Source organism: Zonotrichia leucophrys, chromosome 21, assembly GCF_028769735.1.
Source record: "Zonotrichia leucophrys gambelii isolate GWCS_2022_RI chromosome 21, RI_Zleu_2.0, whole genome shotgun sequence".
Taxonomy (NCBI): Eukaryota; Metazoa; Chordata; class Aves; order Passeriformes; family Passerellidae; genus Zonotrichia; species Zonotrichia leucophrys.
Genome location: NC_088190.1, coordinates 1,297,795 through 1,322,312, shown reverse-complemented (window position 1 = coordinate 1,322,312; position 24,518 = coordinate 1,297,795). Strand labels below are relative to the sequence as shown.

At 51.5% G+C, this 24,518-nt stretch overlaps 1 protein-coding gene across 1 annotated transcript in view; it reads left to right on the top strand.

The window, feature by feature from the left end:
• CASZ1 (castor zinc finger 1) overlaps positions 1 to 24,518 on the top strand; it is an 81,570-nt gene that overhangs the window by 28,785 nt on the left and 28,267 nt on the right. Inside the window, exons 2-4 of the mRNA XM_064730780.1 lie at positions 10,881 to 11,447; positions 17,796 to 18,633; positions 21,393 to 21,461. Coding sequence (XP_064586850.1) covers positions 10,881 to 11,447; positions 17,796 to 18,633; positions 21,393 to 21,461 — 1,474 coding nt within the window. The remainder of the gene's footprint in view (positions 1 to 10,880; positions 11,448 to 17,795; positions 18,634 to 21,392; positions 21,462 to 24,518) is intronic.

Genomic DNA, 24,518 nt, shown 5'->3' with positions numbered 1-24,518 from the left:
ATATTTGTGTTTTTATAGTGCAGAGGGGAGGGGGAAGGGGGGAAGAAGGTTAAACAGTATTTACAGCTCAGTTGTTTTCAGAAAGGAAAGAGAAATAGAGTTCATGAAAAGATGCGAGTGGAAGAGAGAGAGAAGGGAGAGGGAGAGATCCCCTGCCCGGCACACACACTCTGCTGGGACGTCAGCTCCATGAGACATTCCCCGGTGCTCTGTTTGCCTTAAGGTGTGAGGTGCACATGGGCTGGGGGTACAGAGGGGCTCTTTGGTGGGATGGGGAGTGTGTCTGTCCCTGGCTGCAGGCTCCAGCTGGGAGTCCACTGTGTTGTCACTGCAGGCTGCAGCACAAACTGCATCTGGCGTGGGGCTCATGCGGAGCGTGTGCGCGGCGTGAGTGCACGCGGGTGCCCTGCTCACACCCGCGGCTGCCTGTGCTGGCTGGCTGCACGTGGGGCTGCTCTGGCCTCTGCCTGGGCCCTCTGGGCTCTGCCTGGGCCCTCTGGGCTCTGCCTGGGCGCTCTGGGCTCTGCCTGGGCGCTCTGGGCTCTGCCTGCCTGCTCTGGGCTCCGTGGGGCGCTGGCTGCGTGTGCGGGGCTGAGCGGAGCCAGGTGCGCGCAGGGTGCAGGTGCTGTGTCCATATGGACATGTATGTACGTGCAGGTGTGACACCTGTACAGTCACAGCTACACGGGCTGGTGTGCATTAGGCTGTGCGTACAGTTGTGTGTGTTTGTGTGCAGGGTCGTGTGTGCCTCTGCATGTGATAGTGTACCTTGCACGGCCACGTTTCTGTACACGTGTGTGTTCCCACGGAAGGGTGTTTGCCGTCAGTGATAGCACAGGCACATGGACAGGCTCACAAGGACATAGGAGATAAGAAGATGAGCTCTAATGACCAGAAGGAAGAGCGACAAAAAGCAAGACATGGAATTAGAGTGGTGTGAGCGCTGGGAAGCATGGAGTGAGTGCCCACATGGCCCAGCCATGGGGTTGTCTCCCATGCTGTTCTGACAGGACTGCTGAGTTAACAACTCAGGCATGACCCTCTGCTTTCACACCAGAGCTCTTTCTCCTCTGTCCTGATCATTCCTTCCAACAGGATGGAAGCATTTCTCCTAACCACACTGCACAATATTTGCAGGTCGCAGACATCTGCAGGGATTCAAAGAGCCCTTGAGCTCCCAGTATGGTGTGTAATGGGCACCTGCTCTGGATTCACAAAAGAGTTCAGCCCCACTTGGGGGTCACAGAAACCTCTCAGGGCACTGAGTGCCCCCTTTGCACAGCCAGCCCAGAGCAGTTACCCATTCACACACAGCTCAGGCAGCAGGCAGGGGCTGTGGAGAGGACATAGCAGGAGCTGGAAGGCTGAGATGCTCTGGTTTGCTCTTTGTATGCAGCCCTTGTTGAGGTTTCACTCACCTCCTGCAGGCTGACACACTGATTTACTTTGCAGGACCTTGAAAGACCACAGTAATGAACTTTCTCTGGCCCTGCATTTCTTAGTGGTGCAACAAGCATTCACGCTCCCAAGTCCTATTTAGCTCCCGACTTCCCACTGCAGTTAATTAGCAGCCTGCATTCTTTGTTAGGTCTGAGCTTAATAGTGCTGAAAGGGATTGCAAATTGCTCTTAAACTGCCGACCAAGTACCAAAGGGTCAGAGGGACCCTATTTTAGGAGCTGGCTCACTTAACCCCTGCCCTCGGTAGGGATGAGCCCAGCCTGACACCAGGGAGCTGGTGTCCCCTGACTTGGGTCCTGGTGGTTTGGGGTTCTCTGTAAAATCACTCATTAAAGACAGTCAGCAAGAGGAACTGATGAAACTTTGAGCAATTCCCTTCTGAATCTGTCCTTTAAGAGATCTCTTGTCTCTCCCTGGTCCTTTTTGTTTCCCCAGTGTCAGGTATTTGCTGCCAAATCTGCCAAATTTGATCACACCTCTGTGTTCCCCTGTGCCCCTGGCCTTGACCCCTTCAGTCTCCAGAGAGGGGTCCATGCAGAGGCTCAGGCCTTGGCCTCATCTTCACTCCCTGGGAGCTGGCTCCCAGTGAGGTAGCAGGCTTTGCTCCAGAGGCTTTCCCAGCCCTCTGCTCCCACACCCTTCCCTCCCTCTCTGCACCCTCAGTGTCCTCCTGCGAGCACTCGTGAGCACTCTGGGCTATGGAGAGGGGAAGTTAGGCACTGTGTTTGCATTCAGTTTCCCCAACAACACGTCTGGCTTCACAGGGAGTTTTCTAAGGGCCACAGGGAGCCTGCAGGGACCTGAGGGTGATGAGCTATTACTCTTCACTCTCCCTTTCATGTCTTTTCCCCCTTGGTTTTCTTCACAACCTGTGGGGAGATTGATGGCAGGATTGTGATGTAGATGTTAGCAGTTGTGCTTGATTTATAGAGTTACTTAGGCTGAGTGAGGCTACTTATGCTCCTCTGGATGGTAAACCTTTTAACCAGACTAAAAAATTAATAACAAATAAATAAGACAAGGAAGAGAAACTAGATCAGAAAAGCTGATCCTCTTGGCTTTATGTTATCTGAAAGAAAGATGGTGAGGACAGAAGGCTCCCAGGGAGCTGCTGCTCAGCCTGGGGAGCCAAGGCCCTGCTCACTGCATTGGGTTGGAGCACTGAGAGCAGGTTTTCATAGGAAGGAAACTGATGAAATGTCTTATCAAAGATCCTGCATTGACAAATGAACTAGGAAGTTTGCTGCAGGACACAAGGGACTTTTGAGCTTCAATCTCTCCTCTATCAGTATTTTTTCTCTGCTGTTACTCGATTTGCAATAGTACCTAAATTGCAAAGGCAGTGGGCCCGCTAAGCTGGGCAAGAAATCCTTTTCCAGTGGGTGATCCATGAAGGGGAGCCAGGCAGAAGGGGAGCCTGCACGATGTCCTTTGCCCAAAGAGAAAGAACAGTAGCAGAGTGAGTGGCAGAATCAGAATTCCTGACGTTGTTCCCCACTTTTTTCCCCTCTTCTTTACACTCAGCACTGTGTAACTTGTATGCAGAAAGGCGTTCTTTTCTTGTCCTTTGGATGTTCCAGGGCACATGAGTGCAGAGCAAGGCAAAGGCAAGGGCAGAGATGAGGAGCTTTGCCTTGGCACTCGGGCGAGAAGCAGACCCTGAGTGGCTCTCTGGGTGAGGAAGCTGGGGGCAGACAAGATCAAAGCACATTTAGAGTAATTTTTGAGATCTGCCTGGGAAAAGGTTCAGACGTGCGTTACTAAAGAGCTGCGAGGAAGGATTAGTCCTGTCCTTGCTCGAAGTTGAACCACTTCCGCACTTGCAATGCCTGCAAGGGTGGGCAGTCAGGGGGGTGAGGTGTCAGAGGAGCGGTGAGGCAGAGGCTGAGACTTCCATTCGCCCGGGGCAAGGCATGCAACCTGGGCTGGGCTGTGGGCAGGTCAGGGTGGGTGGGAGGGTCAGAGGAGCCTGGTTGAGGCAGAGGGGCTGACTGTCCCCATTCAGCCCCCGAGGGGACAGGGATGCTGCCAACCCTGTGCAGAGCTGGTGGGGCAGGTCAGGGTGGGTGAGGGTGTCAGAGGAGCCCAGGTGAGGCAGAGGGGCTGGGACTGTCCCCATTCAGCCCCCGAGGGGACAGGGACGCTGCCAACCCTGGGCTGGGCTGGCGGGGCAGGTGAGGAGGAGCCTGCAGCAGCACAGTGCTGAGCATTGAAGGTGTCCATCGTGCTCTGCTGCCTCCAGCCAGCTCGGCCCTTCAGCAGGGACTCTGCGGACTCTGGAGGACTTTTTGAGTTGCAGCCCATTGCACCATTGCAGCAGGAGCGGCTGTGCTAGGGCCAGCTCGCTCCTAGTGTGAGGTCTGCACTGCCTTTCTCTCCCTGGCCAGTGATATATGGCATAAATTAGGCCTCTGAAGGGGGATACTGCATCCTTAAGAAGAAATATGTCCTCATTTTTCTTAAACACCGTTTGCACTGAGTGAAATGTTTAGAAGGGACGCTGAGGGATAACTTTATTTCTTACTAGGGAGTTCAGAGCCGTTCAGTTAAACCCATAAAACACTGGGAGTAGGGAAGCTGACAGCCTGCCCGTGCATTAGAAAAGCCATTACTCATCTGGGGGAAGTTCACCCCATGCTGGAGCCTTGTGTTACCAGTGGGGTGGTCTAGAGGAAAACATGGGATCATCTCCCATGGCCATCTGAGGGGTCAGTAGGATGCTCAGAGGTGGAAAAGACTCTGTAACCATCCAGCACAGTGACGTAGAGGGCTGATACAGAGACCCCAAAGCACTGGGTAAGGCTCACTGGTGGGTAATTGTCCTCACTCCCCTCCCCTGCATGGGGAAACTTAAAGCTCAGAAAGCTGGGGAGACTGATGGCTACGCTGTGGTTGGAAACCAGGCTGGAAGCCAGCATTTCTGGTTCATAATCCCCAGCTTGAATCACCAAAACCAAATTCTATTCCAGAGGCAAGGAGTGAAGGACTGACCTCCTGTTTGGTTTCTGTCACAAAGCCGTGTTCCCAAGTGGAGCCGAGAGCCCTGACTCTGTCTTCACTGCAGCCCTTTCTTCCCAGTGGGGTTTAGAAAACCTCCTGGAAGATGAAGGCAGGGGCTTGTAGATAAGAGGAATGGGAATTCGTGTCCTGGCTGGTGGTTGGTGCTGTGGTGAGCTGCATTAGAGGTGCAGGCTGCAGCCATTCCCCCAGTGAGTGGCTGCTGGAGAGGACAGGGCCACCCAGGGCACCCAGAGTCACGGCAGACAAGGCATTGGCCACCAAGGGGGTGGTGACTTTCTCTTTGATATTTTATTTTTGGAGGCTTGACACCAAAAGATTTAATATTTGTTTGAAATGAGAAACAGTTCTCGAGTGAATTTGGAGAGCCTGGGAATTAATGTCAGACCCCCCTCCCCTCCCTAAACATCCCTCCTCCCCGTCAACTGAGTCCCCCCCTTTCAATTTCTGAAGCTTGCTGATTTGAATATTTATAAATATCAGTAAATTATTTATTGTAGCAATCTGCTGTGCCATTTCACCAATCGCCGTTAACACTTTAGGGCTTGCTCTTCAGGAGGATGCGCCGGGAGGAGACGGCACCTGGGGCGGGGGGCAGGCGCTGGGGAGGGGGTCCTGCCTGCCTGGCTGCCCCGCCAGCAGGGGTTGGTTCTCTCTGTGGGCACCACTGGAAGGGTTGAGATGTTTGCAGGAGAGGATGGGGAACCTTCTGTGTCCAGGATGGGGACACTGGGAGAGGACATGGCTGAAAAGGGAGGCTTTCATGTTGTAAGGGGGTGGGCTGTTTGTGCCCTCTGGCATGCAGGGACCTGGCCCTGACTTACAGCTCTGCACTCACTGCTCTTCACTTGTAGTGTCTGTTCCCCTGAGAGGAAAATTCCTCTTGGTTTCTCCTGTCCCGTTCTCTCCTTTCAGAATTACACTCCTGCACAGAAAACACACCCTGCTCAGGGATGCTGTGGCTGTCTTCTGTTTGGGTGAAGGAGGGGCTCCCTGTGTTCACAAGCTCTTCTCCCAGAGAAGCCCCATCAGCAGCACGGGAGCAGCCCAATGGCCAGGTGGTGAGAAGCAGGCTGGCAGCCCCAGAGCAGGGCACCAGGATCTCTCAAGCCCATGCCTTCCCCTGCTCTCAGGGCATCCTGTCATCCCTGCCCTGCACTGGGGGATCAGGAAATCACAGCTGAGAAGGCTGAGCAAAGGGAAGCTTGTGGGCTTGCTGAAGGGAGCTGGCACTGCTCTCTGCCCCTTTGGGCCAGGGCTGAACCAGGGTTCAGCTCTCCGGGAGCTGCAGATAGGGAGGAAAGCAGACCCTTGTGTGTCTGTAAATGCCAGTGTGGTGGGCAGGAGAAATCAAGCAGTGAGGACTGCAGGCAGACTGTGCTCTGGCAGTCTGTGGGGACCAGAGCAGAGTGCCCAGCCTTTCGTGCCCGGTTTATAGATGGGGTGTGTGGGGAGAGCCCTCGTGGCTGTGGGAAAGCAGGGAGTGAAGCTGGCAGCTCTCGGGTAAGGACACCCTGGCTGCTCGCTCCGTTTCCCCTCCCACGTCTCTGGTTCTCCTTCTCCTGGCTGCCCAGTGCTGAGCTGGAGCCTGTCACGTCTGACTCTACACCGAGGGCTTTCCCCAGCTCCTCGCAGGCACGCACGGGCGGGATCCATGCTTCCAGGGCAGAGGACGTTGTTAAAGAGCCTTTGTGAACTCCCCAAGGTCAGCCAGAACAGACAGCATCCACTAATCCAAGGTCATTTCCTGGGCTAAAAGCAATAAAATGTTTTATTGATAAACTGAAGAGGGGAGAATACGCACTAAATCCACTCTCAGACGTTGTGGGCCATGCCTGGGATGTTCTGCCTTTGCCCTGGCCCTGCCTTAGGGTAATAGACAGGTCTTCATGCTGGAGGGAGAATATTTTCTGGTAGGGGCTGAGCACTTGGCTGCCTTCCCTGCCTCCTCCCAGCATGTGGCTGGGCAGTGCCAGGGCATTGCTCCTTAGAAGCATGTTCCCAATGTTTGGCTCCATTTTAGGGACTGCAGCTCAAGTGTGAAGAGGCTCCAGTGTGCAGCATCCTCACCCCCCACCCCAGTGAGCCGTGCTGCCCTCCCTGCTTGGGGCTGCTGGGCAGACTGGAGTGTCTCCAGTAAGTTTGCACCACAGTGGTTAAAAAAGAAAAGGACTGTGCATGCATGTCAGCCCTCCTTTCTTCCCCCTCCCCGCCCCAAATAATGCTGTTAATAATTAATCGAATGAGAGCTTGCAGCTCCTGGAAAGCTGGCAGTGGGACCTCCCTCCTGAACGGAGCTGCTCAGCTGGGCTTAAAACTCTTCAATAGGAATATGAAAGCTCCATCTGTTCGACGTAGCCGGCCTTGTGAAGTGACAAGGCTGTCCCTCCCCAGCCAGCACCCTGTCCCCCCGAACGGGCCCTCCTGCCCCAGGGCTCTGCCCTGCACCCCGGCTCTGCCCCAGCAGAGAGCTCCTGCTGCTGCCCTCCACCCGTGCCAGCTGGTTCACCCAGCTCCCACACGCCCTTTTCCCAGCTGGGACCCTTCCTCCCCTCTGTCAGGGTGTGTTTTCATTAACCCCACGCTAAAGCCAGGCTTGGGCTCTCTCCTCCTCTCCCTGCAAAGCTGGACTTTATTATCAGTGTAGTAGCAGTGTGCCCCTTGGCTGGGATGGCCCGTTTCTGCCCGGGCTGCAGATCCTTTTGTTCCTGCACACCGTGTGTCCCCCACAGCCCGTTTTGTGCCTCGGGGGAGGCAGGGCTGAGCCGTGCCCGGCTTGCAGCGCTGCACTGTGCAGTTGGGTGAGCTGCTGCAGGGCTGCATGCAGGGACAGAGCCAGGCTCTGCACGGGAGCTGCTGGCAGCACTTGGGGTGAAGCAGGGGCAGTAAAATGGCCAGGTGAGCTCTGCCCACCTGTCTGCCAGCCCTGGCTGCAGCAAGATGTGCCTTTCCTTCAAAGCGAGGATTGCCATCAGGATGCCCCAGCGATGGGTACAGAGGGGGGAAGAGCCAGTGCCTCCTCGAAGGGTGTGGAGAGGGGCAAAGAGGAGTAAACTCCCGGTGGCATTGTTTTCAGAGGAAGTGCTCAGTGTAAATAGAGCTTGTGGGAGAGTTTGTCCCGGGCAGAGATGAAAAGTCCGTGTGACAGGATCAGGTTATAAATGGCTTCCTTAGATTGATGTGAAATCAAAACATTTCTATTTAGACGAAGAAAATGAAGGGGGATGTTTACTTAGCCTGGAATCTTTAAACAGTGATTTGGGGTGGGGAGCTCGGCCTGGGGGGAGGGTGCCTCTGCCTGGCTCCTGGGATCTGGCAGTGCCGACCTTGGGCAGATAGAATGATCCCTCATCCAACAGCTCAGCTTCCCTCCCTCTGCCCGAGAGAACGGAACACAGGTGTTCTGGTCTCCTCCAACCTGAGGCTCATGTTCAGTAATTCTCTGTAAGGGTTTCCCTTCTGCTCGGGGACTTGACAGCCTAAAAGTAGGGAACAGGAATCTGCCTCGCATTCCCTAGAGAAGGAAGTAAGGCAATGAAATGATAAAATGTGTCCAGACTTGGAGAGAGGGTGGTTGCAAGGTTGGCCGGAGAAGCTGGAGGTTTTGATTTCCACCTATATTGGAATAGGTGAGATATAGAGCCCTGGTATTTCAGAGCAAATGCCATTCCAGGAAGGTCTCTGGGAGGGTTAGTTCTATAGATCACGCAAGTGGCATGTTTTCAGAACTCGCTTTATTTTTAGCTTTAACTTTAGGAAAAGATTCTCAAAATGTTAAAGAGAAAAAATCCCAAACAAAAGAAGGGAAAGGGAGGATGCCAAAGAGCAGGGCAGGAACTGGGGGCCAGAAGCTGGAGAGGTAGAGGGGCAAAGCCAGGGTGTGTGAGATGGAAGGAGGCAGAGCAGGAATGGAAGACAAGTTGCAGGCTCCCTGGAATTGCTGCATACGCGGCAAGTGCAGCCTCAGGAACGTCTGTTCCTCTTTTCCTTTGAATAAATATTTATATATTCATTTGCCAGCTGGTGCACACACTTGGCTGCTCACCTCCAGACCCGAATAATGGGATCTGCCTTCCTGGCAGAAAGGGGTAGGGCAGCGAGGGTTCGGGCTGCCGAATGTGTGCCTCCCGGTTATCTCCAGCTGCTGATCTCACCCGTTAAGTAGGGCTGGCTGTGGTGAGAGCATGGACAGGGAATCACCAGGCCGTGCTTGGGAGACAGGCTGGTGATTCCGTGCTGACCCAGTGCCCTGGCCCCGGGCAGGCACAGCGGGGAGGCTCCGTCCCAGCCACCTGCGGCCAGCGGGGCTCTCCTGCCCTTGGCCTGAGCCCACAGCCCTGAGCTGTAGGTGTCCTGGCCAGGCTCCACTCGGAGCTCACAGCAGCCTCCTGAGGTTCCTTCCCTCTGTGGTACCAGCTGGACACAGGATCAGCCTCCACTTTGTGCCCTAAATAGTGGGAATGCAATTGGAAGGGAGGGTGCCAGCAAATAAAGACTCGCAGCTTTATGGGCATCTGCCTGTGCCCATCTGTATGTGCGAGGGCTGCAGGCTTGTGTTGGGGAATGCGTGAAAAAAGGAATGCGTGGGGGAAGGCACAGGAATGTATTTTGGGGAGATGGGACTTCTTAACCTGTGCATGTAGGACTGTGTTTACGGAGTGTGCCAGCGCATACACACAGCTCTTTGAACAGCTGTAATTTCTAGATGGGGAGGTACGTGTTTGGGAGCACCGTGTGCTTTCCCTTGCTGAAAGCATGATTGCACGTAGGTGTTAGTGCCGGGGGGTGCCTTTGGAAAGCGGAGGAGTACATTTTGCCTCCCTTTGTGTGGGGGGCTGATATATTTGTCGGGGGGTTATTTTTCTCGCAGTCCTTGACAGGGAAGCGTGTCTGAAGCTGTCAGGAGTTTACGCTAAGCAGCCACTCTCTGGCTGTTGGACAGCAGGTCTAAAGTTTCACTCTGTTTGTATTGGGCTGTCATGTTACGGGATTAGGGGCTGTCACAGTGGCTTCTGGGTGCATTGTAGGGGGTCTGATTAATCTCAGTGTGCTTCTGTGGAGCAGCACCTCTGTGCTGGTGACAGGGAGGTGTGAGCTGAGCAGCCACGAGGGAGTCCTGTGCAGTGGAGGAGCCCGTTCTCATCATTTGAGGTCTGGTTCTGTTTGCTCTACATGTGACTGGCCCCTCTTTCAGCACAATGTAAAATCCAAGACCCCATTTTGGAGGGACCTCCACCTCCAACCATGTCCCCACAGTAACTCTTGTGGCTTGTGTTTTATTGAGCGCTCTTCCTGAGCCCTGGATTGCAGGGCAGGGTCTGCCTTGGCTCTGCTCTGGGGGAAGAGCCAGGCTGTGTGTCCATTGCAGTCCTTTAACCCTGCTTAGTCCGGGCATCTCTCAGAGGTATCAGAAATTAAGAGAGAAATGAGACAATGCAACTGCTTTACAATAATTATTTTGCTTTTACTTGGGATTGAACCTTGTTAATTGTTGGTGCAATAATTATGCAAGTGACTCTGATAGAGACCGTTTAGTTCAAGATTCTCCATGACCTTGAAGTTAAGACCTTACCTTCTTCCTCTCTCCCCCCACCTTCTCTCACCCCTCCTTTACTAGCTGTCACATATGAATAAACTACATTAAAATAACAAACTCACACTAATTAGCTGATTGTGCTGGGAAGTATGAGAGCAGAATTTCCTGTGTGCGAGACTGAGCAGGCACAGGGGCCTGATCAGCCAGTCCCAGCCCACAGTGATTTTCTCCATACTGCTGTGACACACCAGTCTAGTTGTGGTGCTCCAGCACACACACTTTGCCAGGGCTCCTGTCCTCCACACTGGTTCTCTTAGGTGCATACTGGTTCTCTTCTTGAGACTATGCACAAACCCTTTTAGGTGAATTCCTCACTGTCCATAGGGTTAGGCTTGGGAAGCTGTTGTCCTTGCTAGAGATGCTTGGGTGCAATTGCTGGCTGGTGTGGTTCTGGCACCCACTACATCCAGGATAGACCTAGGGACCTAAAGCAGGTGGTGCTGCAGTCTGAAGGAGGGGGCAGTCCAGGCTTTTAACAAACTCGTACCCCACCTAAGCCAGGAGCAAAGGTTGGTGCCACGCTCACCTGCCCGGGATGTTTGGGGTCTTTCAAAGCCGGTTCTGTCCCAGCACAAATTTCTTGTGGCCATTTTGGTCCCAGCAGATTCAGAGGATGTTCTCACCGAGCTCTTCTGGTTGGGCTTCCACTCCGAGCTTAGGAAGCACATAGCAGCTCCACCTTTCCAAGGATGAGACTGGCCATGCCTGAAAGCCCAGCGGGTTGGCACCACCCTTTTGCTGTTTGGGTTCAAGTTGTCTGATCCCACTAATGCCCTTCCTTGCTTCTTTCTCCTCTCTCTTCCCAGCTGAAAGAACTATATGCACTGACGCAGCCTCAGGAAAACCCGCGATGGCTGCCAAGCGCAAAGGCGGCCTGAAGCTAAATGCCATCTGTGCCAAGCTGAGCCGCCAAGTCGTCTTCGACCACGGGGGAGCTGAGCAGGCACGTGCGGACAAGGGGCCACAGCAGGAGAGCAGCAACAAGGACCTGTCCCAGCCCGGCACCAAGGAGCTGGGGACAGAGTTTTCAGATGGACTCAGCTGCGTGCAGAAGATCGAGGAGGACAAAAGGAGGGAGGTGATCGAGAAGTGGGTGAACGGGGAGTACAATGAGGAGCCCTTGCTCGGGCGAGCGGAGGGCAAGGAATGTAAGAGCACCGAGAGCACAGAGGTGCCCCCTGAAGGGGTTTACATGGTGCAGCCCAAGGGCTGCAGCGACGAGGAAGATAACGGGGACGAGGCAGACGCTCTGAGGGGCTCCCAGGACGGCAACTTCTTGGATGACAGGGATTCAGATGGGCCAGCCAAGGACGATGCCTACCGGTCCTCCAGTGGCGAACCAGGCTCCAAGCTGGGGGCAGGAACCACCTCAGGTAAGGCCTCTGTGCCCTCCATTTCCTGACACAGGGCAGCCTCAGAGTCACATTTGCTGTGTCCATGGCAGGTCCTGCAGCACCTGGCAGCCAAGGGGAGGAGTGAGAGCCCTGAGCCCCATGCAGAGGCCTGTCATTTTGCTCTTGGGACCATAGGGAGTTTGCCTCTGGCTTGGCCTCCCCTTCCCAAGAAGGGTGGTGTGAGGCTGGACGTGGCTGGATAGTTCTTTCCAGACCACAAATCCCTGGGTAGGGACCGACCGGGCGGGACGGGAGCAGTGGCCGGGATGAAGGTTCTGGAAGGAATGGCCATCGAGGCGTTCCTCCAGGGACTGGACCAGATCAGGGAGGCTGTGGGAGGCTGAACTGAGCCAGGGCAAGGCTGGGATGGTCCCTAGAGAGCCACCTCACAGTGAATGTCTGATCCCTTCCTGCTGCCCTGTGGTCAGGCGGAGGGGCTGAGGTGATGCTCGTGTTGTGGTGCTGCCTCCCCTCACGAGGGGCCCAGTCCTCGAGCTTTGCCCACCCTGAGCTCAGCATCGAGCTGGTGAAAATGCCACTTCCAAATCAAAGTTTCCCCCACCATCTCGTGTGTTCCCTATTTTCAGATTGCTTCTGCTTCTTTTTTGTGGTTCATTCAAAAGCTGAGGTCAACAAGAGATGCTGAGGAGAGCCTCAGATGACTTTCTTGCTCCCTTTCTGATACCCAGGTTTCCCCCAGATTGATTTGAGGGGGGTGTATGAGTGCCAAGCCTTGATAAAAGCTTTGGGTGAATTGAATTCTCTCCGTTAGGGCAGAGCAGCTCCCTCCCCATTTGTCACTCAGCCGGGCTGGATCTGTAATTGAAAGATCTTCCCCTAATCTGCTCCACCTGCACGCACCCCTCCCCTGATCTCAGCACTTTGTGAATCCATCAAACTTTCCTCCTTTTGTGTGTGCGCATGTTTTCCTCCTCCTGTTAATAATGCAGCTGAAACTCATCTCCGTCTGTCCGTTCCCCTTCTGGAGAGGCACATTCTCCAGTCTTCACGAGTTCAGTGGCAGCGCACATAATTATGCATATAAGATATAAACAGAGCTGTTTAATTATCCTTCGCCACATCAGTGACAGAGTAATTAACAAACATTGCAAGATCAATGAGGGAAAGTGTGACCTTCAGTTTCCTTTGATAGGAAAGCCCTTGTCGTTCCCAGACACAAGGTGATTGTGCCTGGACTCTGGTTTAGTTTGTTTTAATTCACACCACTCCACCCCACCTCACCATTTGCAGCTTTTATTTGCTATAAAAACTAAAAGGAGGGGAACTTAAATGTAAAAAAAAAATGTTCCCAAACTAGAGAAAATGAAAAGAAGCTGAGGTTTCTCACTGGGTGAAGAGATTTAAGTAAAATACTTTTGCAGGGCTGTATTGTCAAAGGATTATGCAAAAATGGGTAACTGTTTGGGAAGGGGGGGTAGCTGAAGCTTCATTTATGTCTAAGGCAGGTAATGGCACAAGAGGCGTCCAGTTTACATATAGAAGCACGTGGGATTTGACTTGCAAACAGACGTGCTGCTGTGTCTTGAGCGTCTGCTTCAAGAACCTTGTTAAAAATGTCATTTGCAACATTTCCCTGAAAGCACAAGAAACATCCCTTGCCTTGGAAAGGACAAAGTTACTTTCCTTAACTTTTTCTGTCAGTGTCCAGGAAATGAATTTTCAGCTGTTCATCACCAAGTCCTCTCAACACCTGACATTACTGAGTGTGAACTAAACTTATTCCAGTGAGATTTGGAATTCCCTCTGTCGAAAAGGAGGAATTTTTTGGTGGGAGCTGGGGGCTCACAGGAGTCAGATGAAAGGAGAGGAATACAGGTCTGCCCTCCCAGTCAAAGTGGCTTTGGGGAAATCATCACAGAAACCTTGATTTGAAGAATCTGAGCACCACTTGCTCCCCATGAGAACAGAGGGTGCAGGGCTGACAGTGCTGAGCAGTGTTTAAAGCTGAGCCCAAACTTGTGTGAAAAGCAGGAGCCACACCAAAAACCAAATCCTACATCTACCAGGCTTTCTTGGTCAGTGGGAAAACTGATCCTAATTGTATGGGGATGAGAAGGGTTCCTGGTGTGTACACATCTTGTCCACTTTCTGGGGATTCAGCTCATGCCCATGTCTTCCACCAGTACCTCTCGTGGTCTGTTGCCAAATCCTGGCCACCTCTGTGTCCTTCCAGGCTGACAGGAGGGCTTGGTGTGCATTAGGCAGAAGCTCACAGACTCGCTCAAAGCTATTCAAGCCTCGTGCTTTGGAACAAGATGGAGTTTCTTTTCCAGCCTCCCTGGGAAAAACAAGATGAAGGAGTTGGTGCTCAGTCTTGCCCTGTGCCCTCCTATGACTGAGGAGTCACAAAGCTGGTGTCTGTCAGGAGATGGGTGTCAGAAGCTGATCTGGATGTGCAGATGTGTTTGTTCATTCATTCAGGCACCCTCTGTTGCCCACTGACCGGCCCATGCTTCTCTGTGCCCATTTATATATAGCAATGAGATTTCTCGGCGCGGTCTCTGACACAGATCCCGTTCCACAGTCGCTCACTGACGCACACACACCCAGGCAGATTTTCCTACACATGTTCTTCACTTTGGCTGTTACATAGTGGGCTAAAGCAGTCGGAGTAGGAGCTTCCCCCTGTACAAGCTTTTGGATCTGCCTTTCTTTTCTTAGCTTCTTGGCTACGTCTCTTGGAATATTCATTGGCCCTGTTTTCAACCAGGAGAGTTTTCTCTTCCTAATTTCCTGGGGAGACTTCACTTAGGAGAGCGTACACGCCAAGTGCCAGTTTCTTGCTCATCATCCTGTATCCCCCAGGTCTATGTATTTTCCCTCCCAAGCAGAATGAAGGACAAAGCCCTGGCTGGGATGTCCCATCCCCCAGTATCCAGACCTTGCACTCCATTTGGGCTGTTTTGCTTTTCCTTCCATATATAGTGTGCTGCTGCAGGCTATTTTTAGCGCCTTTTTTGCTAGCTTCGGATCCTTTGTGATATGATAGCTGCTCTGAGACACACAGATCTCTGCTCTTTGGCAATGCCCACAAATGGAGAGCAGCGACTGGGGGAGAGGGAGCCCTTTATTATCACACAGGAAAGGAGAGGAAAATGCAGTGCAGGGAAGGGGGAGGAAGACACAGGGATAATGCTTCCTGTGGCTTCCAGGAGTCCTCACAGGGAGTGCTTCCCAACGGTTGTCCTGCTTTATTTTTGTCTGTTTGTGGAAATGAGGGGGTTTTCTGTCAGTTAGGTAATATCAATTATCTCTTCACTGTTGTTTGAAAGTCTATGTGAAGTGAGGTGGCTGAAATTCATATGATCCTTATGGTGAGCCAGCTCCCTTCTGTAGCAGGGTGCCTGCACTGGAGGAGCCTCTGTCCTTCATGTTAGGTGCCTGAGCAATTAAATGCAGGTTGTCTTAACTTTATGGGATGTGTTGGGCTTGTTGGGCTCATGCTGGATGAGTAGAGCTGCAGTTGCTGGCAGTGAGCAGTGGGAACTGGCCACAGCATTTGAGAAATGTGGGTGAGGAAAGACTGAGCAGCACCAGCAAAGCAGGGAGGGTGTTGTGATCATCTGGAACCAAATCTGAGCAAAGGAAGAGCAGAATTCAAGGTGGGTTTGGGGATTAAATCCATGACAGTGAAAGCTGAGCTCAGACTTCACAAAGCTCAGAAGTAGTTCTGGACCACCCCCCTTCCCCTTTCCCATAGGCATGGATTTTGCACCTGTTTACCCAGCTGATATAAACACATGGTACCAAAGATGGGGCACACTGGCTTTCAGGGCAGTGGCTAAAGCTAGCAGAAATCACATTTAATACTTTCATTTTGTATCAGATCCTTAGTGTGGTATTCTTCTTCCCCTTGCAGCTCAGCACAAGCTGGCTAGAGTTTTTCTGTGCAGTGCTTGGAAATCAGGGCATTATGAGCAAAGCTGGGGGTTGTTTTACTGGTCCAAAAAGAAAGGAAAAGCAGAACAGGGAAAGCAGGTTTAACAGAAACAGGAAATTGTTAGACCCAGTAGGGATTTCATGGGTTCATTCTCTTCTGTTGGGTCATAGGGCTACACTGAAGTGGAAGTGGGGAAAAGAAAAAAAAGAGGTGAAGAGGAGAACTGCTTTAAAGCAGAATGAAATTTTTTAATATGCTGTGTGTGAAAGATAAAGTTGTCCTTCAGGCAAGTCTTGTTGCTGGACCCAGTGAGGAATGGTTCTGCATTTAACATCCTGTAAGGTTATTACCAACCCATGAGGGTGTGCTGTGCCCTGAGCCTGACACCGCAGGGGCATTGCCACCCATTCTGTGACTAACAGGGTGTTTATTCTGGAGTCAGGCATCCCAAATCCCATGCAGAATGCTGGGCTCAAGTGCCTGGAACTGGAAGGTCATTTTGGGCTACAGCAGCTCCCAGCAGGTGTGGCTTTGTCCCTTGCCTTGCAGGCTCTGGGCGTGTTCTCACATCGCCTTCCCCCAGAACCACGTACACAGGAGCCAGTGTAGCAGCACTTCTGCTGCAGTAAAGCAGCTATTCCAGGCAGTCCTGGAGCAGGAATGTGACCTTCATGGTCTTGCCCATTTAGTGCCCGTCACAGGCAGTCTTTTCCTCCATAGAGTCCTGTGAAAACTGATTTGTGGGAGCTGATGGCTATTGAACTTGGGCTCTTGGTGCACGGAAACGCTCTCGTGTACGTGCCTGCCTGTGCAAGTGGCATCACTGGCTCTCAGATTCCCCACTTAGGAATCTTTTGGATCTACTGACCTGTTCTGTAGCAGTGTCTTGGTGCCTTCCTTTTCCACTGTGTTTCAAGGCAGTGTTGCGTTGTTTTGTGTGGGACCCCATGCCCAGAGCTTCCCTTCTGCTGCCAGTGTCCCTCCCTATGCTGGCTGCCTGGGAAGGAATGTGCTTGCCCATTAGAGCCAGAGCAAGTGTTGAGTAAAGATGATGAGGGAGGTTTGAAGGACTCCTGCACACAGTAAATCTTTACTCTGCAGTAGAAAGCAGGAGGGAGAGGAGGAGGAGGAGCGCTGTGTCAGACTGAAGCCTAAACGAGGCCAAGCCGGCGCATCAGAGCAGACTTTATTTCCTCCTTTACACTGATATTGGGTGACCTCCAGATGTGTGTTCTCCCCATCATGGTGGGCTGTGAAACTGCCTGAGGGAGTAGGGGAGGGAAGAAGGGAGGGAGAGACCCAAGGAAGGACAGCTTTTGCTCATTCTTCCTCCCTTTAATCAAGCTCCGTGAAACTAACCCCTTCCTGCCCTTCCCCAGCCCATGCTCTGGAGCACTGGCTTTCTCCCCCTCCCTGGAGCCCACATCAGGACAACAGCTTGCTCTCCTCAGTCTAAATCCTGATGGAGAGAAGGCTGTTCCTTACCTATTTTTCACCTGTGTGGACTTTCCCTTTTCCTGGTGTTACTGGAAGCTGTTCCTGGCTGCTTGAGAGGCTGCCTGTAGGTTTCCATAGCATTCACTGGACTGTGGCCCTTTTCCACATGGCAAGTAGCAGCTGTCCATTTACAGGAATTGAGATGGAGGAGAGAAAGCTGAGTGAATCCTTGCAAAATTGACAAGGAAGGGAAGGACTGCAACAGTGATGGGGAACTGTCCTGTCTTTGTGTTGCCTTCTGCTCTCCTTCCTGCACTCCTCATTGCCAGGTTTCTCGTGCACACAGCCTTTGCTGCTCTTCCCCTGCCTTGATTCATCTGCACCTCTGCTTCTTTCCTCCTCTCTGCACTGTTCTATTCTGCCCTCCTCCTGCTCCACCCATACATTGCCTTGCCCATCTCCCTTATCCATTTCACACCATTGTGTCCTGCCTGCTCTCTGCCCTGCTTGCTCTTCACCAACACACACAGCATTTTCACACGGGTTTTCCCCCTTACACATGCTGCCATCTATCCTCTGTGCACCTCCTTCCATACACAAATATACACAAGGACAGATCTGTACAAACCTTGGCATATTGGCATTGGTCTCACTTCCAGTAAAATTACTTTTTCTTCATATTAGGCCAAGGCAAGAGTGCAGAGACATTTATGAAACTTTGTTTAATGTACTGAAAAGCCATCGGCTAGAACATTTAGGAAATTGATTTTCCTGGCATTGATGAACTCTTTTTATTTTACCCCAGTATTAATTACTTTTTTTTTTAAACAAATTAATTTAAGAGTCATAAAACCTAACAAGTGAGCCAAACGTCAGTAGATCATGTTCCCCTCTCCCCTTCCTCCCCCTCCCCACTACTAGTGCTGGTATGGGAGGAGAAGAAGAAAAATCAGTGCCTGGTGTGACTCTCCCCTCTGGTTTCACCACAGGGGAAGCTTCATCACTGCGGGATTACGCCGCCACCACCATGAACGAGTTCCTGGGCATGTTCGGCTACGACGACCAGAACATGCGGGACGAGCTGGCGCGCAAGATCAGCTTCGACAAGCTGAACGCTGCTACCTCAGAGGCCGCCGCCGCCGCCTCCCTGCCCGGCGAAGACGCCATGAGCAAACGCGCCCGCTTCTCCAAGTACGAGGAGTACATCCGCAAGCTGAAGGCCGGAGAGCAGCTCTCGTGGCCCATGCACTTGGCCAAGTCCGAGGAGCTGGGCTCCAAGCTGGGCAAGGAGCCGTCCTCGGTGCTGGCACAGCCCATCCGCGTGCCGGGCGCAGACGCCTCCATGCTGACGGAGACCAAAGCCACCATCCTGCCGCTGCCCTCTGCCAGCAGCTCCCAGATGCAGGGCCTGATGTCGCGGGCCTCCAAATATGACTTCTTCATTCAAAAGCTGAAGACGGGTGAGAGCATCAGGCCACAAAATGGCAACACTTACAAGAAGGCCTCCAAGTATGACCTAGAAAACGTCAAGTACTTGCACCTTTTCAAGCCTGGGGAAGGAAGCCCAGATATGGGAGGAGCCATCGCCTTCAAGACAGGCAAGGTAGGCCGGCCTTCCAAGTATGATGTGAGGAACATTCAGAAGCTCACTCCAGTCAAAGCTCCAGTCCCCAGCCTGGCCCCTGCTTCCCTCACCAGTACCCCCAGCAGCACTCCGGTGGCCGGGCCAGAGCAGTCCATCTCATTGCCATTCAACACTCCTGAGTACCTGAAATCAACTTTCTCCAAGACAGACTCCATCACAACTGGAACAGTCTCTACAGTAAAGTAAGTGTCCTCCCACTTTTCTTGTCTAAGTACTAGTGGGGGATCATACCATCAGTCTGTGTGTGGTTCAGTGGGCAATTCCAAATTCTTACCCTGTTAAATACTGCATTGTTCACGGGATGGTTCTCTTTGCTCTCTGTCAAAGTGTCTGCTCCTCTTTTATACCTTACATTTCTATTTATCTGGTCTGCTCTAAGGCTGTGACCTGCCATCAGCAGCTATGGCCATGAATCTGGAGTCCAATAGCTCCTGAGTTCATATGTTAAAATGAAAGAGGAGGGAACATGGTGCTGTCAGCACTCTTAGGGTCAAGGTTGGAACTACTTTATTTTCTTCTCTCTCTGGTTTCCCAGGCATCTGGATGTGTCTGCAGGAGAACCTGATTCTTGTTTCCGTTTAACTAAAAGGCATGACTCTGCTGGCTTTACTGTTAGCAAGATGGGGCTTTTTGTTTGTCCCAGAACTCAGAAGACATTTTGGTGCCTAATTCCCATCAATTTCCATAGGAGTTAGGCATATACCTATTCTGTGGGACCAGGCCTGTGTCTTCTCAATTTGCTTACACAAACAGAGGTGATTAAATTACCCCTCAGACTGGGCAAACTCATTAGCCCAATTACCACTAATAACCTCCTGCACATACATTGCCAGCAGTCTCTGCAGTGATGCCATTGACTGAATGGAGGTATCTGAAGGTCTTGCCAAATCTTGGATTACTTTTTAATGTGCCTTCCAGAGGTGGGAGCTGTAGAAGAGACACACATGTATGTCAGGCTGCAGCAGGGAGGAAGGGAGAGACTTCTCTGCCCTCTTGTCCTGGTTTGGGTTTACTTGTTTGTCACTGTGAATCTGGGCTGTTGTGAGCTGTGAATCCCATGAGGTCATTTGTAGTAAGTCCAGGGCCTTCTGTCCTGCCCTCTGTGCCATCACACACACCTTACTGCTTGGTCCTCTGATGAGGAAAAAGGCTGTTTTGTGTTTGGCATGTGGACGTAGGAGGCCTTGAGCTTGCTGGAATGTTCCTTGCAGTCCCAGCAAAGTCTGCACCACCCACTCTCCCTGTTTCCCCATGAGGAAGGCAGAGCCATGTAATGATACATGTCTTCCATGTGGAATGGTTGTTTATCAGCTGCCTGCAGACAGATGGGGAGCTCCATGGTAAAGGTGTATGGAAAAGGACGGAGGATTATTAACATCTGCATCTGCTCAGGATGCTCAGGGTCTGCTCAGGGTCCTGCTCAGGATGGACCTGTGTGTGCTACAGATGACAGGCAGGGACTCCTATTAGTTAAAAGCACAGTGGTGTAAATATTCCTGGAGACTCAGCGCCCTGTTGTGATGGGTGACTTGGTCCAAGACTCTGTGCCTGAGGTGTCTTGAGAACATTCAGCTGCCTGGGGCTCAGTTACCATCCTAGAGCTGTGCCTAAAGGCACAAGCAAGATAAGCAAGCCTCTTATCTGCTGTGGTGTTGCTCTGGGATCCCAGTTTGTTTTCCTTTCTCTTGCTTGTTTTCCTGCCTCTTGCCAGGTGTGGGTTTGCCAGCACCATGGTGAGCCTTCCTCTGGCCACAGGGCTTCCTCAACCAGGGCATCATGATGGGGCTGCAGCTGCAATGGAGGTGACCATGGCCTTCACCGTGGCCCTTCGTGTGTCCTGATCACTCACTGCTGATCACAGAATGGGCTCTGGTCCCTTCTCCTTCAGGCTGCTCACTAGATAGAGGCTCCCATGATAAAAGGCAGCAGCCCATTAACTGTGCTGGTGAAGGAGGTGCTGACTGGGGTATCTGGGCTGTGGCTTCCCATTCCCAGTCCCCACTGGGTTCAATAACCAGGCAGGAATTACCCTTTACTCTCACACATCTGCACATACACCCTTGCACATACATGGGTTTAAACTCTCTTAGATCCAGTGCCATTAACCTGCCCTGAACTCGTCCACCTTCAAGTGAACTCTGTGAAAGTGTCCTTGTTTAAACCAGGGTGCAGAGCTGCAAGGAGGCAGAGTGGAGGCTGGGCACAGGCAAAGCACACAGAGAAGATGGTGTGCAGCCTGTCTGGAGGTGCACTGGGGTGGCCCTATCTCTTGGGTAGGCTGGAGTCTGGCCCTGCATCTAATTTTCCTCACTAAGGATGTTATTTTTATCTGCTTCCTAACCATGTAAAGTAATCCAGGCTTATGTGACAGTTGGGGTGGTTTTCTCATTGATTAAAATACATAATCTGTCTGTTAGAGTTTTGGGGTATCTATGAACCAAAGAGGCATTTTAAGCCCCATTCAGGGGCTGGAGCCACTGTTCCAGTGCTGGCCACAGGGAAATGGGCAATAGCTCACAATGGCTGGCCAAGAGACTCTCCTGCAGCTGAGCCAGGGGCAAAGCTTCTGTGCACACAATGGCAGAACTGCCAGGTGCCTCAGAGAGGTATTTGCATGTGGCCATCACTTTTTTGTATAGGCATTTTTTCTGTAGAAACAGGTTTTTGTGGTTGATCTTCTCACTTTCTCCAACAAACTGCTCAGAGTCCTGCAAAGAAGGAGCATGCAGGAAGGGTGGTACACGGCCTATGTGTTTCCCTGGGAAAAGAAAGTACAGGATTTGCAGAGCAACGGGGAGGGAAATTAAACTTATGGGTGTCTTTGCTGGTACCCTTCCCTGGGCCCTCTCTCCTGATCTGTCAGCGGTGTGTGAGAGAAACAAGGAGTTTAAGCTGTGCCCTGTTCCTGCTAACCAGCTCTGCCCTGCGTGTCTCCCTTTAGGAATGGATTACCCACTGACAAACCAGCCGTCAGCGAAGACGTAAATATTTACCAGAAGTATATTGCCAGGTAGGCAAAACTTTTGACTCTGCTGGGGAAAGGGATGGGAGTCAGAAGATGGAGTGGTGGTGGGAGAGACAAGGTCTTGTCTGGCTCAGGTGTTTAAACCAGACATTGGCACTTCCATTTCCCGTGTCATCTGTGCTCGCCCTGTCCCCCTGCCTGGGAGAGCATAGCTGTGAGAGGGACACAGTCATGCCAAGAGCATGCTCAGCTCCCTGCAGCTGTTAGACTTGGTGACAAATAGTGGAAAACTGCTTCACTGAAGAAGCCCAGGATTTAAATGGGAGTTCTGCCTCTTGGCTGTTGTTCTTTCTGTCCATTGCCTTTTTCCCCTACCATGTCTGCAAGAGGCAAGCAGAGAGCATCTCAGCTCTGAGAATCTCGGCCAGAGAGATTCACAAGTGACTTGAGTTTAGGGAGCTCTTGGCATCAACATGGGATGTTTATCCTAGAACATTTTTGCAGCTCATTTTTCTGAGAAATCCTCACTGAATCAGGTGCAGAGTAGGGCACCTTATCACAGCTGTGGGCATGCTTAGGTCAGGACAGTGATGCTGAGAGGAAGCCCAAGGTTGTTGTGGTGGGACAAAGAGAAGCAAACACTTCTCTCCAGGATAAAACTGGAGGGTTTGCTCCCACCAGCACTTGGGCACTTATTAATGAAAGGGGAAGGGAGTGTGTACTGTGCTTTCCCACCTTAGCAGAGCCCACAGAGAGTCTCCTAGGAAAGTAAAAGGAACATTTTGGCAGGGAAAAAGAGTGGGAACAGCACTCTCCTAGCTCAAGAGTGGAATGACAAGAGACTTAATTTCCTCCCCTTTGCCCAGATGTAGGAGAAGGGGGCAGAAAACCCCATGGGAAGAGAGGGCATTGTGCCACCACAGGCAGCTCCTCAAGCAGCAATTCCCTCATGTGGGAATTGGCTGCCTCAAGGGACAGTACAGTAGTGGAATATATAGAATATAGGAAGGAAAGCAGGGGTTTAAACTCACGTGCTGTGTTTGTTTACCCTTATCCCAGGTCCAGAAGGAGCAGCATCCTTTTATTTCTGCGATTGCAGGAATTGTAGGAATTGCAGTGGGAGAGGAGGTGGCACCTTTCTGTCCCCCATTCCCCTCTCGAGCAGAGAACTGTAAACACTTCAGCCACATGCACTGCTTCTGGAGCTGTGCAAGCCCCTTTCCCTGGGTCAGGCAGGTAGCTGAGAGAGGATTGTGAGCCACCTCAGGGACACCACATCCTGCTTAAAAGGCTCCGCAAGCCACCCGTTGCCAGCACAGCCACTTCCCTTCAATTTACACACATTTAAAAAAAACAGTTTAAAGCCTTAAAATCAAGGGGTGGGGGGAGAAGAGACACAGCACTCTTATGTCTGTACTGCATAATTAGCTTAATGAGTTTGCCAAAGCCACTGCCAAAAGCTGCCCAGGGATAATCCATTCTCTCACACAACAAAACAAAACCTCTTACTTAGCTAGTTTGGGTTGGGTTGTTTTTCCCCCTCCTCCTCCCTGTATATTTATAATTAAAAAAAAAAAGACCACAGAAAAAATTATTATTATTATTATTAGTGCCTCAGCAGATGGTGCTTCTGGCAGCACTTGCTTAAATATTTATTTCTGTGTGGGTTTCCTCCCCCCTTGTAATTGGGGTGGGTTTTTTTTTTCTTCTTTCACATCATCGTTACAGAGTAATGAGTCTGTAAACACTCTCTAAGCATGCTGACTTCTTTATTTATTATTTTTATTATTATTTATTTATCAACTCTTGCCAGATCAAGACTTTCTGGCAAAAGAAAAAAAAAGGTGAACCGATTAATGTGAAGGAAGAGGGAGTGGGTTGTTCTTGTGCAATTGCATCTATGTGTCTGTATTGACAACTTAGGAGTTTGGGTTTGTATATCAGTGCGATGAGCTGGTCTGTGAGTTTCTTGTTTCAGGTGTGTGTGTTTGTGTCTGTTCATGTGCATGGAAATTTACGTTCAAGTAAGTTCAGGGGGTGTGGATGTACTGTAGAGTCTGTGCATGTAAATGTGTGTGTGTGTGTGTGTGTGTGTGTGCATGTAAGTGTGTGGTGTGTGTAAGCTTTCCTGTTATGAAAAACCTAAACAGATGCTGCGCTTTAAAAATTAATAGCTTTGAACTGTTTCAAGTGTCAGAAGAAACACAGGATAATATAACCCTTTAGGAGCCCAACCTTGCACACTGAAGGAGCAGAATTTCCCCTTTGTGCTGGGTTTGCCACTTCCCTCCTTCCCCCGGCACTCGGCTTGGTGGAACACTTGTTTGTCCCTTCCAGTGCTGTAGACACCACACACACCTTTCTGTGGCACATGGTAAAGAGGATAGGAGTTGGAAGTGCTGGAGTGCTTGTTTAGCTGTTGTTTTTAAAACTCAGCCCATGTGTCATTCCTGCTAGGGTGCCTCAAATAACTCATCTCCTAGAGTCAGATCTTGTTGGTGTCTGGCCCTTCTTTTACTCCAGCTGGTATCTCTGGTCCCTTTGCATCCTCATTTTTGATAATAATTTGAACTGCTTTCTATTTGTCACCAAGGTCTGTATCATCCTCTTCTCCCTGCCTTGCCTGCACCACACAGATCTCCAGCCCTTTTCTCTTTTTCCCCATCACATCAGTGGAATAGAGAGGAAGCTTCCCACAGGGCACTTGCTTTCCTTGAAGAGCTGCTGGTGGTGCAGCTGACATAAAGCCCTGGACTGGCAGGACCAGCTGGTTATGCTGTGGAGCCACATGTCCCTGGTCAGTGCCACGGTGGCTCTGGTGGCTGCCCTGGACAGGCCCAGCAGGCACCCAGGCGTTGAGCAGGAATCTCCTCCTCTGCTCTCAGTTCCACACCTTTGTTTGTGCAGCCAGCCCTGCTGTTTGCCTTGTGGTTTGTTTCTTCTCTGCTGCTGAGGTTTGTTCCAGTTTCTCAATCACCTGTTCTGACGTGATCCTGATTTCCTGCAGTATTTCTTCTCCTTCCCCAGGGAAAGGCATGTCTGCTCCTGGCATCTGTCCCTGTCTCCCTTTGTGAATGCTGAGGCAAAGAAGTCATTTAATTT